General features: G+C 40.5%; 1 protein-coding gene across 1 annotated transcript in view; it reads left to right on the top strand.

Moving 5' to 3' along the window:
* PREP (prolyl endopeptidase) overlaps positions 1–16,121 on the top strand; it is a 117,600-nt gene that overhangs the window by 54,176 nt on the left and 47,303 nt on the right. The window contains exons 8-9 of the mRNA XM_072831926.1: positions 7,512–7,703; positions 10,753–10,950. Coding sequence (XP_072688027.1) covers positions 7,512–7,703; positions 10,753–10,950 — 390 coding nt within the window. The remainder of the gene's footprint in view (positions 1–7,511; positions 7,704–10,752; positions 10,951–16,121) is intronic.

The following is a 16,121-nucleotide window of genomic DNA, read 5'->3' on the forward strand; positions in this document are numbered from 1 at the left end:
AATGATGAATAGGCACAGACCATATTTCTCCAGTCGTGTGTATTGTATGAGTAAAGGACTCTTGCTTCTCTTTTTCTATTCCTTAAGATCAAAAGTGAGGAAACCACTTAGGGCACCAGTTTGGCGTGACAATTTAATCATTCTGCAGTAGAAAAGACAGCTGAGTCTTGACTCCTATGATTCTTAACCTGATTCACACCTGCAGATTAGTTGAAATTAATCATCCTGAACCTTGGAAGAAAATGATTTGCATCTGGATTTTCTTAGTTATATTTTCTGTACTTTTCTTAACATTTTTTGAATTATGAATATATTCTGTTTCCTAAGTTTATTGTCCAATTTTGAATATGCAGTTACCCTTGAATAACCCTGATTTGAACTGTGCAGGTCTACTTATACACGGATTTTGGGGTTTCTGATAATAAATACGGTATTGTACTGCAAATGTACTTTCTCTTATGATTTCTTAATATTCACTTTCCTATAATTTTATTATAAGGATACACTGTATAATACATATACAAAATATATAACACATATAATGTACAAAATGCGAAAAGTATGGTTATATTGTCAGTAAGGCTTCCAGTCAACAGCGGGCTAGCAGTAAAGTTTTGAGGGAGTCAAAAGTTAATAAGTGGATTTTTTACTGTGTAGGGGTGTTGGTGTGCCTAACCTTTGTGCTGTCCAAAGGTCCACTGTATATGTCAACTAAATTGCGAGTAAATTTTCACATATTTTCCATATTACAGTTAGGTATCAGGCCTTAGATCTGCTTTCAAATATGTGGACTTTAAGAGATTTCATGAAAATTTAATTTATACTCTGAAAATATAAATGATGGTTTTTGATATTCTTTTACACATATTTAAGTGTTCAATATACATATTGAACTTAAATTTTTAAATCTTTTTATTGAAAAAGTATGAGACTACGACATTAAAATTTAAATTTGGGGGACACCTGGGTGGCTCAGCAGTTGGGCGTTGGCCTTGGGCTCAGGACGTGATCCCGGAGTTCCGGGATTGAGTCCCACATCAGGCTCTTTTTTTAAAGTTTCATTTATTTATTTATTCATGAGAGACAGAGAGAGAGAGAGAGAGAGAGAGAGAGGCAGAGACACAGGCAGAAGGAGAAGCAGGCTGCATGCAGGGAGCCTGACGTGGGACTCGATCCTGGGACTCCAGGATCACGCCCTGGGCCTAAGGCAGGCACCAAACCACTGAGCTACCCCGGGATCCCCCACATCGGGCTCTTCACAGGAAGCCTGCATCTCCTTCTGCCTCTGTCTCTGCCTCTCTCTCTCTCTGTGTCTCTCATGAATAAATAAAGTCTTAAAAAAAAAAAAAAGAATGGAATTAAAAATAAATTTAAATTCAGTTGCTTCTGTTGTCTTTACATTGTCAACAAATGCATACAAGTTTCCGGCTAAAATGCAGGATTATGTAAATGTTATATATTTAGTTACAAAGCATACCTGTATCACTGTCCCACTCTGTGCTGTCATTCCTGCTCTGGAGCACTCCCCACTGCTGGGCGGTAGCTGTGAGATCACCAGTGCCCACTCTCAGGGTGTATCAGCAGTGCTGTGACCCAGCACACATGCCCAGACTCAGAACATCTCTGGAGTTCAGAAATACTCAACTCCCTCTCCCCCGCCTCTGTTTTCTTTCTTTTGTTCCCTGTCTTTTTGGATCTTTCATTTTTCTATGAAAGGTCAGATACTATATTTCTTTTATAGGGTGAATACCAGCAAAAAAGATGCTGACCATTTGGCCCTACTCTGAATTAACTTAAACTTATTATTAGAGGTTTTTAAATAGAATCTTTAGGAAGCGATTATTAAGTGAAAAGAATTATCAGTGCCTAAAATACTTGTTAGTAACCTGACACACTTAGGCACCAACGTAGCCATCCTTAAGGCAGGCCTGAAGTGGTCTTTGCTCCTGTCGCAGCTAGGTAGCTGAGACAATAGTGACTCCATGGTTCATGCCTCGTGGGGCTGGGGCATCTTTTGGGAGTGGAGTGGAAAGGGGGAGATAAACATTTGAGAAACTTTAAACAAAGGAGTTGTCCAAAGTTTAGCAAGCTCAGCTGAGCGTGAAGAGCCAGACCAACAGGCGAGGAGGGCTTCTGTGAGAGGCAGGGAGCTGTTCGCAAGTAGTGTGCATTTCAGAGTAGGAATGGAAGAAAAGTAAAAAAAATTGGGACATCAAAAGATAGCATAAAAAATAAGCAAAACATTAATTTTGAAGTAAAATAAGTAATAGTGATAAAATTAGTGTTTTTACTAATTTTAAAATGAGTGATTTTTAAGAGCTTTTTCTAGGAAAATAGCTGTGTGCCGTGACAGATGGAAATTCGATTTTAAAGTTCACTATTAGCAAATCATGCTGTTCAAAAGCCACATTTAGCTTATTTTTGCCATTTGAAGAATGCTGGGATTATTTGGAATAGTAGTAACTATTGACTGTTTAACATTTTCTATGTGCCAGATTCTGAGCTAATAGTGTAGATAATTTATTTAGTCTTCTCAACAACCTCTGAGGAGCACATGTTGTCATCCCCAGGAACCTGGGGATGGTGAGGACCATTTGCTTTCCTGATGCCTTGTAAAGATTCAGACTCAAGTCAGTTGAAACCTCCTAGCCCATGTTCTAACGGTGGCTGTGAGGCAGGGGGATGGAAGAAAGGTTTTGGGCCAAGGAGAACAGCCACCTCCTGCCCCCTCAGTTTTAGAACATGACCACACTCTGCATTTGTTTATTGTTGTTACACAGTTTTTTGTCAAGTATAAAAGCACTTTTTAGTTCCCGTTGCTAGAGAGCTTACAGAACGTTTTTTATGAAACATAGTTAATTCTGTGTATTTTCAAAGAAAGCAATAAAAGTAATGACTTTGCTCAAGGGAAGGCATAAGATGACTTATTTTAAGCTAATCTTCATTCAGTAAACAAATCATTCCACCACCAAGAATCAGGTCTATTGAAAGTAATTTTAACTTTAATGTGGAAAAGTTTGGGAATTGAATTTCTCTTGGCTTCAGAGTGAACAATGCCACTTACAGAGAAAAGAATCCCAGAAGAAGTTGGCAAAAAGTGAGGTTGGTTTGGGATTTAAGCCATGTCTCTTTTTTTAAAGTAATTTTTCTGTTTTCCATTTAAATCAATAGTGTTCTGACTTGTGAATAGCAAAACTGGGTGAGCCCCATTGTTCAACTGAAATACTGTTTCTCTGGAATTATTTTGTGCCAGAGCCATGAGGAGCAGGGGTTTCAGGAGAGCAGAAGGATTTCAAGAGCTCCGTTTTAGTCGTGCTTCCTCATGGGGGCCAGTACTTTGAACCACATTTGTATAAATCCAGCCACATACCTGAATTTGAATGAGTTTATGACTTATAGTATTTATTAATGACTAAGGTTAATTCTCCAGAATTTGATGGTAGATGACAACTACAAACTGTTGTTTTGGTGTTCGTTGGAGCCTTGATTATTTAAAACAAATGAGCTACATCTTTAGGCTCACCTGATTATACAGAAATACCGAAGGAAATTTCTACTGTGTTTTGCCTTTGGCAGATATTTCAGTGACTTTTTGTGTTGGGGGTGGGGTGGCCAGGGTCATAACAAATATCACTACAATGGATGCAAGACCTTTTCAGGCAGAAACCGTAAGATGGTTACTTTGAGAAATAAAGGTTGCACATCAGGAAATGTTTTATTGTCAGGAACATTTAAGGAATCTGACATTTTCCTGAACCAAGACTCTATGTCCACAAATGTCATAGTCCAGAAAATTATGATTCATCATTCTTAGTATAAACAAATGTACCTTTCTGATTGTCTGCAGTTTTTGCATTGTCTGCTAATTTTTTACTTATTCTTCTAAGGAATAGTTTTTAGGTTTTTTTTTTTCCCCTTTTAAAGTATTGCTTTATGTAAAATAAAGTGAAGTTACCTTTGAGTGGTTGGTCACTTACTTTTGAAATTAGCAGTTTGTCACTGAAAAAAAAAATTGAACTTGAATGCACAGCTTAACCTTTTTAAAAATAATTCTAAGGATTTCTATTAGAGGGAGTTTAGCAGATTTTATATTCTGAGTAACCTCCCAGTTGAAACAACTGGAATGCTGTAAAAAGTTTATAAAGTATTTTTCTAATATATTGCTAAGTTGGCACATGCAAAAAAAGACAACCCATAGAGACCAAAAACAAAATGAAAGCAGGATTCTTGTATTGTTCTGGAATGTTTCTGCTGGGCTTTGAGGGTTGAGTTTCCACCTGATGGCCACCTAGAGCAAGGGGGACAGAGGATAAAGCCTCTGGTTCTCCATGTTGAAAAGTCTAATAAGGGATACCCTCAGTGTAATGTTGATTAAGAAATAATCTTGGGAGTGGGGGCATGAGGAGGAGGGAGAGGAAAAAGACCTGCCTGCCTTTACCTTTGCACTAGGGAAGGAGAGGGAGAGGCAGGATGTGAATTTTCCTAAAACATGACATGGGTACAGGTATCTGGATTGTTCCTCTCAGGTCCAAAAATCCTTATGTCAAGAATTTCATTTAAAGGGTTCCCAGAGGGATCCTTGGGTGGCGCAGCGGTTTGGCCCCTGCCTTTGGCCCAGGGCGCGATCCTGGAGACCCAGGATTGAATCCCACGTCGGGCTCCTGGTGCATGGAGCCTGCTTCTCCCTCTGCCTGTGTCTCTGCCTCTCTCTCTCTCTGTGTGTGACTATCATAAATAAATAAAAATTAAAACAAAAAAATAAAAGGTTCCCAGATTGGTTGCCTCCCAACAAGCAAATGGAGGCCAAATACAGAACTTCTCTGGAATAGTGCTACTTTAACTCAGGCCTCCAAGAATTGCCATAGATAATGTTTCAAGGGAAATCATTTCACAGTCAGAAATTTCAAAAAAAATCACAAATCATACAAAGAAATTCACCAGCATGAGAAATAGAGCAATAGAAGAAACAGAGTGGACTTAATCACAATCCTGACATAAATTAAGTACATTGAATATACTTTTAAAAATAAGCAATGTGATGCTGCCTTTACAAGAAAATAAACAAGAAGCTTGGAAGTATAAGCAGGAAACAACATATTATAAAGAATGACCAGATTGGAGGAAGACTAAGGAGAATTTTTACAAATAAGGAATATGGCTATTAACATTAAAAAACTGAGTTATTAGGCTGAAGAAATTAGAAACAGCTGAAGAGAGAATTAATGAATTAGAATATGGATGTAAAAAAAAAAAAGAATATGGATGTAAAGAAATTAACTTAGAATGTAGCCCAAGAAGTGGAAAGCATGAATGATTAAGAGACATGGAAAAGAGAAAATCTTTTCAGAAATGATAAACAACGTAATTGGGACCAGTCATTTTGCAGAGGACAACTGGCCCATGATGTTACCATGAAAATCACACAGCTGTCTAAATATCAAAGCAGACTTTAAAGTAAAAAGCATTGCTAAAGATAAAACCTCATCACCATTTAAAGCTTCAGTTTTACTTAAATATAATAATTCTAATTTTGTATATATTGAACAGCATGATTTCAAAATACAGAGAACAAAATCGAACAGCAGTACAAGTAAAAATCTACAGTCACATAAGAAACATTTTAACCAACCTTTTCTGTGACCAATAGAAAAAAAATGGCTTCCCAAATCAGTAAATACATGGATTTGAACAATGTGATTAACAAGTGACTTAATAGACATATTTAGCATGTCACACCCGAAAGATGCAAAATATGCAGGAACATGGAGGAACATTTAAAAATCATTAAAGGAAAAATAACTAGGCCATACAGTTTTTATCAGCAAATTTTAGAAGATTAAAATCATTCAGAGTGTGTTCTTTGAGCATAATAGGATTCAGCCAAAAGTCACTAACAATAACCAGAGGATGAACAGTCTCACAAACGTAATGTCATATGAGAGAAGTCAGACAAAAGAATACATGTTGTCTGGCTTCACTGTAGATGAAGTTCAAGAATAAGGCAAAATTAGACTCAAGTGTTTATGGATGCATATTAAAACAGGAAAAGAACAGGGAAAATGAAGTAAGTAATGTAAAAATCAGGATGATGATTACCTTGAGGAGGGGAAGGGGATTGTTCAGAATATCATGGTGCAAAAAATTCTCTTGTGAAAAATGTATTGGGTATCCTTATGTGTGTATTCTTTCAAGTGAACTTAAGAATGCTGTTAACAAATTCCCTAAAACTCCCATTTGAATTTTGATTGGAATTATGTTTGATTTATAGATTTCCTCTGGGATTATTTAAACCTTTTTTTTTTTTTAATTTTTATTTATTTATGATAGTCACACAGAGAGAGAGAGGCAGAGACATAGGCAGAGGGAGAAGCAGGCTCCATGCACCGGGAGCCCGACGTGGGATTCGATCCCGGGTCTCCAGGATCGCGCCCTGGGCCAAAGGCAGGCGCTAAACCGCTGCGCCCCCCAGGGACCCCTATTTAAACCTTTAAAATATTGAGTCTCCCCATCTAGAGATATGGTGGCGTGTTTACAGTTATTCAGGGTTTTTTTTATTGTTTTTAGGATCCCTTAGGAATGTTTTAGAGCTTTCTTTAAGGTTACACAACTAAATAGTGGATCTGGGGGTTTAATTCAGTTATGTCTCACAAAAAGAAAAACCTTTCCACCATGGAAGTATGTTTTTCTTGATAAATTTAATTCAACAACAAAAAATTGTATAAAGATATTATGCTATGGAGATGAATGAGATAATGAATGTAAAATCACCTTGAAAGATCCAAAGAATATAAACGAACTATCCAAATTAACGTAGCAATTTCATTGAAAAATTTAAAATAGGAAACTAATTAAAGAATAGCTGAGATCTGGCTTGGCCTTCTAGTCAGAAATCATCAAGCTCATTTGTTTATGAAATTTTTGAAATGTACTCTGAACATTTATGTTGGACACGTTCTGAAATAGATGGCCTAATGGGGTTTGTTCTTTTGTTTTTTTTTTTTTCTTTTTTTTTTTTTTTGTATTTTGTATTTTTATAAGTGACATTTAGTGTGAAGTCAACCCTGGAGGTGTGTGCGTGTGTGTGTGCATGCGCATGTGCGCATGCACATTTGAAATCATCCCAGGTAGGAGCCACTGCCATAGACCAGGAGGGGAATGATGAAGACGTGGAATGGTGTGGTGGCAGTCGAGGTAGAAGGAAGTGCTCAGATAAGACACACACTCCGGTAGAAGAGAACTTACCAGATTACATGGGCCCGGGGGCTGAGAGGAGAGGTCCTTCTTCATTGCCAGGGTTTTCAGGAAAAAAGTGAAAGTTCCTTCACATTTTTAAAAACCTTAAAATTCAGCTGTACTTGTCCTTGCTCTTTCTCAAGCCTGAGACCTTCCAAATACTGTGTCTCCTTTGTGTTCCATGGAAAGAAAAGACCTGCCCTTCCTTCCCTGCACATAAAGAAACCACAGCATTTTCAACACAGGAGAGGTGACAGGAATGCTTGGTCTCTCACCAGGGATCCTGAAGTGGGTAAAACTGATCGACAACTTTGAAGGAGAATATGACTATGTGACCAATGAGGGGACGGTGTTCACGTTCAAGACAAATCGCCATTCGCCCAACTATCGCCTGATCAACATCGACTTCACGGACCCTGAGGAGTCTAAGTGGAAGGTGCTTGTTCCTGAGCATGAGAAAGATGTCTTAGGTGAGATCACATGCTACTTGAACACTGTGCGCTTTTGTTTTTGGTGAGAAGGTCAACAAATTGGTCCAACTCTCCTTCTCTGGTGACCGGTTACAAGGTAAAGAACCTTCAGCCTTTGGTCATGGAGAGGAAGGGTCTAACTAGCGCAGCCACGTATTTACTGGATGACATCTGTGTGGTTAGTACGATGTCGTGCAGGGCCTTCATAAAAACTGTAGAGTATGAATCCAGACTTTCAAAGGTAGTGTATTGTGTTTCTCTTGTTTTTTTGTCTTTTTTGTTTTGTTTTGTTTTGTTTTTTACCATCAGTTGACTCACTGTGTAGTTACTGTTTAATAATCCATCATTGACATTTAATTTTTTTTTTAACTGTTTAGATTAGAATCCTTAGCTTTTAGCTTTTTGAATACCCTTTGGCTGTTGGTAGTATACCTGTTGTGGATCTCAGAGTGGACTTATGGTCCTCTCACTAGGAGAGAGGAGACTGTTATCAGATGCTGTTGAAACTCACTGCGGTTGCTGCTGTGTGCACTGAGCCGCATTAGCCACTTGAGAACCTCCCTCCAGCAGTTGTTTTAGAGTGCTCTGAAGTTCCCTCCTATTCATTTTCTCTGTGATGTTCCAAAAACGATAATGCTGCTTTATAAATTATTCATTGCCTGAAAGCTGATTTGATTAGAATAAGACTCACTAATTTTGCTACAGTTGTTTTTTACATGAAAGAGCCCAGTACCTTCAAACCAGTGAAGAGTTTACGTGTTGGAGGTGAACTTCTGCTGGTGCGTTGAATAGGGTAAAATCTGGTATTTTACCCAAATTGTGAAGGTATAAGATACAAAATTAGGAAAATAATTCCTTTTGAGATTTGCAGAGTGGCACCGTTTAAGATAAAGCAGTTCTTAATGTGTTTTTCAGTGAATGAAGGCACAAGTTTTGAGCCAGACAGGTCCAGGTTCATTTTCTGGAAGGGTAAGGGACTCTTTCTCCCCTGGCTCAAGGCAGTATGCCCCGTGCTTGGCACGTTAAGCCTGGCCTTGCATAGGGGCAGAAGGTAGACGACTGACTGCCTCAGGGACGGCTTCCTGCTGCTGGGCCCTTGCTTCTGCAGTTCCCTTGACCCTGGAAGAAGCGCTCCTCTGGGTGTTTGCTTGCGATTCTCCTCAGCCCTTGGGCATCTGGCTGCACTCTACCACTTTCTTCTGTACTGATGTCTCTATATCCTTCTAGGCAGTTTGATTGGAACTGCCCCAAGACAACCCCACACCTCCTCTTTCCTGCAAAACCCACACCTGGAATTCTGAGGCAGTAGTGCAACCCAGATCCTCCCTCTGGCTTCTAGATTAGGTTCAGTCATAGTCTCTTTAGCTTCTCAGGTTTGGCTCTCTCATTAGCTGTAGTCCTCCCTAGGGGGAGAGGGACCTGGAGCATGGCGGGGGCTCTCTTCAAGCAAATTCCCCCACCTGTTTCCTCAAAATCTTCCATTTACTTCCTGACCCCCAGTTCTATTTGGATGAGGGATCCATGAGGCAAGGAACAGGGTTTTGGCCATTTTCTCACATCTTCATGTGAGAAATCTGGTTTGTAGTGACTTCAGTAGTCTGATGGCTTCTGTCCAGACTGAGAAAGAATGTCTCCCCGGGGTGGTAAGAGCCAGCATTTAGTGAGTGCTTCCTAAGTGCCTCATGAATTGGTGACTTCATATTTGGTGGGTCTACATGAGCCTTTGGTGGCATAAGTCTTCATGGAGGTGCCCTGGGAGCTTTTCAGGACAAGTCAGGTTGCACCAGTAATGATCCCCACTTAGGGAGCTATCAGAGATAGAAATATTTCCCCAGGCATGTGAGTTTTCCACCTTTTGAAGTCTCAAAGACGTGGTTTTTACTTGTGTCTTAAGGTGACATTCTCTTTCACTTGTAGATAGAGTGAGATGGAAATCAATGCTTGGAGATTTTTGGGAGGTGATATATTTTTATAATCTTCCGTCTCTAAGGTTATAAGTCCTTTGGACTAGAAAGAGGAAACCTTCAATATTCACCAGAACTCATCAATTCAAAGAGAAGCACTGTTGAATTTGCTCTTATATCATCAGCACAGAGTGCCCTATGGAGAATAAAAAGTAGAGATGAGTCATAAAGTACAGCCATAAAGTCAGAGCTTTTATTAATGACAGTCTACAAATCACCTTGTCTTTTTCGTATTCACTCTGTCTTGTTTTTAATTCTGACATGCCCATCGTTAACACAGAGTGATTATTCCTTGACAGAAATAATTTACTTCTCTTTTCTCCCCCATCCCGTACTTTCTTTAAAACTCTAAGGCCATCTCCCCCCACCCCCACCCCCGCCCTTCCTCGCAGCTGGTCCTTCAATATTCCTTTTCTCTCTCTCCATTCCAGTCCTGGCTCTCGTTCCTTGAGTTGCCTGTCCTCCCACCACCTCATCCCCCGGAGAGCTGTCCTGTCGCAGACACCACCCTGGGCACCTGTCACCTCACACCCCTGTACTCAGGATGCACTTCAGCACTTGCTTAAAGGCTCTTTTGTGTTTGGGCTCCCCAATGAGCCTCTCACTTACCTCTGCTCCCATGTTACTACTTGTGTTTTTAAGTGCTTGTGTCTTAAGGGCAGAAGTGACATCATCTTCCTGCTGGTTTCTCCAGCACCTGGCAGGGTATCTGGCACATACCCGGGGTGTAATATATTTTTGTCAAATCAACAGTCCTGATAGACATGGATCATGACTTGGTTTTTGTTGTTTTCCTTCTACCTCCTATACTATGAAACTGGACACAGAATAAGTAGGCAGGATTATCTGTATCACAAAATATTTCTAGAATATTTTGTTTCCTCCGGACAGGACAGTAAGGATCATTTACTGAAGGAATATGCTGGAACTAGATGAACGATTACATCGGTTATAAAATCATTTTGCAGGTCTCATTGCCGCATGACACAATGGATGACAGTTCAAGAGCTATTTTCCAATGAAATAAGTACGCTTTTCACTACCTTGAAAGGTACATTAGCTTTTGTCTATCCTTACCTTTTCAGAATGGGTCGCTTGCGTCAGGTCTAATTTTTTGGTGTTATGCTACCTTCATGACGTGAGGAACATTCTGCAGCTTCACGACCTGGCCACCGGTGCTCTCCTCAAGACCTTCCCACTGGAGGTCGGCAGCATTGTGGGGTACAGCGGTCAGAAGAAGGACACCGAAATCTTCTATCAGTTTACTTCCTTTTTATCTCCAGGTGAGCATCTTTTCACCAGGGTTACCCAGCTTAAAAATCAGACCAGTGTTTGGATTTCTTTGGGGAAATGGAAAGGTAGTGCTGTGTTATTGAAAATCCCATATGCTGTATTATAGCCAGAATTACATAATGAGAATAAAACAGTAAAACAGATGCTTAGAACACGGGGAAATGTGGTGCCTAAAACGGCACACTCATTCATCTGATATCCTGAGTCTCTGGGGACAGGACCAACTGGTGTTCTAGGTTGATTTAAAAAATTAGTATGAGCACATACAACCTGAGATTCAGTCTTTGGTCTATATGGATCAGGACACACACAGTGCAGAGTAGCTAAAAGCATAAAATAAAAATCCGTAGTACTATCTGACATTAAAAAACCCATTTTCTAAAACAGGCTGAGAGTATTTCGTGCTTCGTTAAACTGAATTAAGATATAATTCTCAAAGTATAGTCTTACATCATATGGAAAAAACTTGTTACTCGGTTCAAGGGAAAAGAAAAAAAAAACATGCTTATACATTGTGATACCATGTTCTGTGGTATGGATTAGTTTTCCCCAAAGTAAACATAGTTCTTGTTTTAACTTTTTTCCAGTTGGTCATGCTCATTTGCTGTTTTGGTTTTTCCTGCTTCTCCACTTGGCTGTGCGGCTTTCGCTGTAGCCAAAGCCACACACACACACACACACACAGTGATTTGTCCCGGGAGCCTGGCTCAGTTGGCAGCTTGCAGTTGACCGATCAGACCCTATCTTAAAAGCAATCTGGCTGAAAACATTTCTGCACTTTCCTTGTTTGTTTTTCAAGGTCCTTCATAACCCTTTTGGTCCCATCCGGCTTCGTGGCAATGGTTCCGTCCCTGGCAAAGTGAGCAGACATAGGGGAGAGAACTAGGCAGGTGCCAAAGTGGCTCTTACGTCATATTCAGGACATAACTTTTCAGTTCCTTTGTGTAAATACCAAGGAGTGCAAACATTTGTAAGACTTGTCTTAGTTTCCATTTATGTTTTTTTTCTTTTAATAATATTAAAACCCACCCTGTACAAGTGGCTCTACATGGGGTTTGGCCAGATGACAGTGACGCCTCGTCTACGTGTGTGTGTGTGTGTGTGTGTGTGTGTGTGTGTGTGTAACCTTACCGCTCTGGCAGCTTGCTGTCAGGGTTACTGAAACCAAAAGAGTGATGTTCTTCTATAAGTAGGTCTGATGGTATTCCCGGAACACCTAGCAAGCTCTACTTTCCCATGTGCCTTTCAGAGGATCCAGGGGGGCTAAGAAAAGTGCCCACAACCGTGTGGAAGTCCTGCTCAGTGCCAGGAGTCAGAAACTGACAGGTCAGGGATCCCATGCCAGGGTGTCCTATGCCCCCCCCCCCAACCTTCTGCCCTGGGGCACAGTGGAGGCCAGTGGACAGGAACCAAGAAAAACCCATTTCTTCCAGATTACCATTCCCAACCCACTGCTGCAGGCTTCACCATTTATTTCCCCAGCTTACACTGGTTCCAGAAATTTTCCTTGGAAAATCTCATAGCTTAAACAGTTTAAACGGATAAACGGCAATGAGGAGAATAGGGTAGGGGTCACTTACCCCTTTTTGATAAAAGCCAGAGTCCCTGAAGCCCTCTAAACCTTCAGTGACTCCGCGTGGGCATTCGTTTCAGGAGTAAGCTCATCAGCACCGGGGAAGAAAGGGCTCACTGTCCTCGTGTAAAGGGATGGGTTCCGAGCCAAGCAATGAAACACACTATCTGTGACTATTATGGCTGTGAAGTTTGAGAAGTTGAAAAGCTCTATACCACCGGGCAGTTTCTGAACAAGCTTTAATTTATTGTCGTAATGCCTTTGTCTTTTCTTACTCGTTTTGCTTCCATCTTTCTCTTTTCTCCCTTTAATGCACGAGAGGATATCTTAAACCAGAGAAATGGGGCCTCTAGACTCAGGCCTTCTGGCCCAAAGTAAAAACAGCCATCATCAGCTCATTAAACTGGATTTCTCAAATCAAGAATTGTCAGTGCATGTGTGTGTGTATCCATCCACGCACAGACGTTCCAGAGGCTGTCTTTCCCTGGTCTCTGAAGATTGCCTGTCTACAACTGCAGTCAATAGCAGAGACAGTAAATTATAAGTAAAGCCTCGGAGCAAAAAATAATTCCAGCTCCAGCTGTTCGAGGCATGTGGTGGTTGCATCTGCCCGGTGGGCACCAGCTGACTTTGTTTCCCACGGAGGCCCACAGTGAAGACCAGGTGTCTTGAGCCCAAGCTATTTAGAACTTTTGTACCTTGAATCAAACTTGGGAGAAAAAGAGCAGCCAGGGCAATTTGGAACATGATGCACTTATTCCTTGCGGCCAAAACAGCTTAGTGGTTGAGCTAATTAATTCTGTATCCCATGGAACCTCAGAAGGTTGTCCAAGGTTAGCTCCAGACAGACTTACATGTTGTAATAATCCATATAGCAAGCCCCAGGTGCATCTCTCTGGGAAATAGGAATGAGCAAAGAAGCCTTTGCTAGGCTATTTGGGAAAGCCAAATAAAAAATAAAAAAGAATTTAAGTCTTAATTTTGTAGAGCAGTTTGAGGTTCACAGCAAAACCAAGGGGAAGGTACCAGAGACTTCCCATGTACCCCTGCCCCCGCATCACAGCCTTCCCCATTATCAGTATCCTCCGCCCTCCAGAGTGGGGCAGTTGTTACAAGTGATGAATCTACATTGACACATCGTAATCACCCAGAGTCCCTATTTACATTATGGTTGACCATTGCTGTCAAACATTCTGTGGGCTTGGACAAATGCATAATGACATGTATCCATCATTATAATATCCTATGGAATATTTTCACTGCCCTAAAAATCCTGTGTGCTCCCCTAAATTCACCCCTCCCTGCTCCAACCCCTGGCAACCACTGATCCTTTTACTGCTTCCAGTTTTGTCTTTTCAGATTGGCTTCTTTCACTTGGTGCTAAGCATTTAAGTTTCCTCCATATCTTTTCATTGGCTCGATAGCTGATTTCTTTTAGCCCTGAATAATATCCCATTGTCTGGATGTACTAAGGTTTATTTATACATTCATCCCCTGAAGGACATCTTGGAAGCTTCCCAGTTTTAGCAATTACAAATAAAGCTGCTATAAACATCCGTGTGCAGATTTTTGTGTGGACATAACTTTTCAACTCCTTTGTGTAAATACCAAGGAGCGCAAACATTTTTAAGACTTTTAGTTTCCGTTTATGTTTTTTTTTTTTTTAATAACATTAAAACCCACCCTATACAGGTGGGTTTAGATGGGTCGTCTTTTAGAAGGTTCTTTTGCCTTCTCTGTACATACCAGTTTTTCAGAGCCTCTGATTCTTCTTTCACAGTTTCAATCCCAGAGTTTCTCCTTCCTCTTAACTCAGACTCCTATTTCTTTTGCCTCTTCACATTTATTTTGGATTATTGGGAATATATGAGCTGACCATCCCTGTCTCCTTCCTCTTACTAGAACGGCTTTGTTAAACCACTTGTGTTCATCAGGATACACATCTCCGTAAGTCCAGACACCTCCTCTGGCCTTAGGGGATTTCCGTAGCCCAATTCTCTCTTTCACCTCCAAACTTGGAAATTTATTTCCTAGAGATCACCTAACCAGTCCTCTCCAGTTTTTTGATTCGAAGAGGTCTTCTCTAAACCCCACCTCCCCTTGGACTTACCAAGCCAAGTTGGATAGGACACAAATATCATTAGGTAATAGGAATTCACATTATATGAATGTGCATTGGGCTAACCTAGGCTAACCCAGATGGATCTGTAAAAAGAAAGTACTGCTCAAACGTTCTGGTCTAACCCAGCCTCCCCCACGGTGACTCTTTTGCATGGGACAGGAGGATAGGAGTCAGGTTCTCGGCACTGTTTCTCTGAATGGTAGCCAGTCTCTGTTGCATACTTATTTCATTCTGCTCTTAGAGAATGTGATGTCTTAGTTTTTCCAGATAAACAGGCATTTAGAGTACATTTCCTATTCATTCTTTCACAAAGGAATTTGTATTCCAGTACTTTGGGGTTTGTGTAAGGTCACTGACCCTGCACCTGTGAGAGGTAGCAGTCCTAGCTGCCGGGTCCTTTGTCATTCGCTGTGGTCCAGGCTGCTACCAGGGTTTGTCAGGGGCTCAAACCCCACAGGCTTGGTCTGCAATCTTTTTTGTTAGTTGCTCGGTTTTTCAGTTTGTTTTTAAGGATTCAGATTTGTGTGTGTATTTTGAGGAAGGGGGGGTCAAGTATATATGGATCAAGAAGCTTTTCAAAAATTAACATATATCTGAAAAGAGCCTCGCCCTCAAGATTACATTCATCTAGGCAAGGACACTATTCAGTATATCCAGTACATTAGAATGTGTGCCCAAAGAAAGTATGCCCAGAGTGTAGTTTGGAAGTACTTCATGTGTTTTGATGTATTTCAACAGACAGCATGACTTAAACTAGGAAAGCCAATACTTTGGTCACATTACTTATCTTCTCTTTGTCAATATTCATCATACTTCCTATTATAATACCTTAAAACAGTCTGTCTATAAGCATGAGACTTACAATGACATTCATAGGATCAGCAGTTATGCTAGTAATGAATGTAAACGTGTTACTCTTGGCCTTTGGGGGTGCAGGGTGTTTCTCATCTCTTAATGAAGTACAGGCACAGAGCAGAGGATTTGAGAAGAAAGCAGGCCACCCTTGTAATACGTGATCAATCATTTTGAATGCGCCCTGTGGAAGTACTGTTTAGTTTCTAGTTTTCCAGCAAGTATTGGGATCACTAAATCGATTTTTCATGTATTTGACAGTGTATGTTTAAAGTATTGTGTGGGAGGGCTGTTTCCACACCAGCCACTCTGGATGACTAATTCTGTTTCATAAACCACCTCAGTGTCGTTTTCAAATAGTAACCACTCATTTTACTTGTTTCTTTGATTTAGTTCTTAAGTGGTAGGGCATAATAGCGTTAAACTCAGGAAATGGAATTTTAGTGATTAAATAAGCTGGCATTCTTGGTGTGTATTCACTAATTTGTGTTGTGCACAGTTAAAGGGATAAACAGAATTTTAAAAGCAACTCTCAAATGGTATCTGATCATCTTGGGTCCCTAATTGCTGTCCACATGTGTGTCCACGGGCAGGTGAGTGTCCGGCATCTGGAG

Source organism: Canis lupus, chromosome 7 (assembly GCF_048164855.1).
Source record: "Canis lupus baileyi chromosome 7, mCanLup2.hap1, whole genome shotgun sequence".
Lineage (NCBI taxonomy): Eukaryota > Metazoa > Chordata > Mammalia > Carnivora > Canidae > Canis > Canis lupus.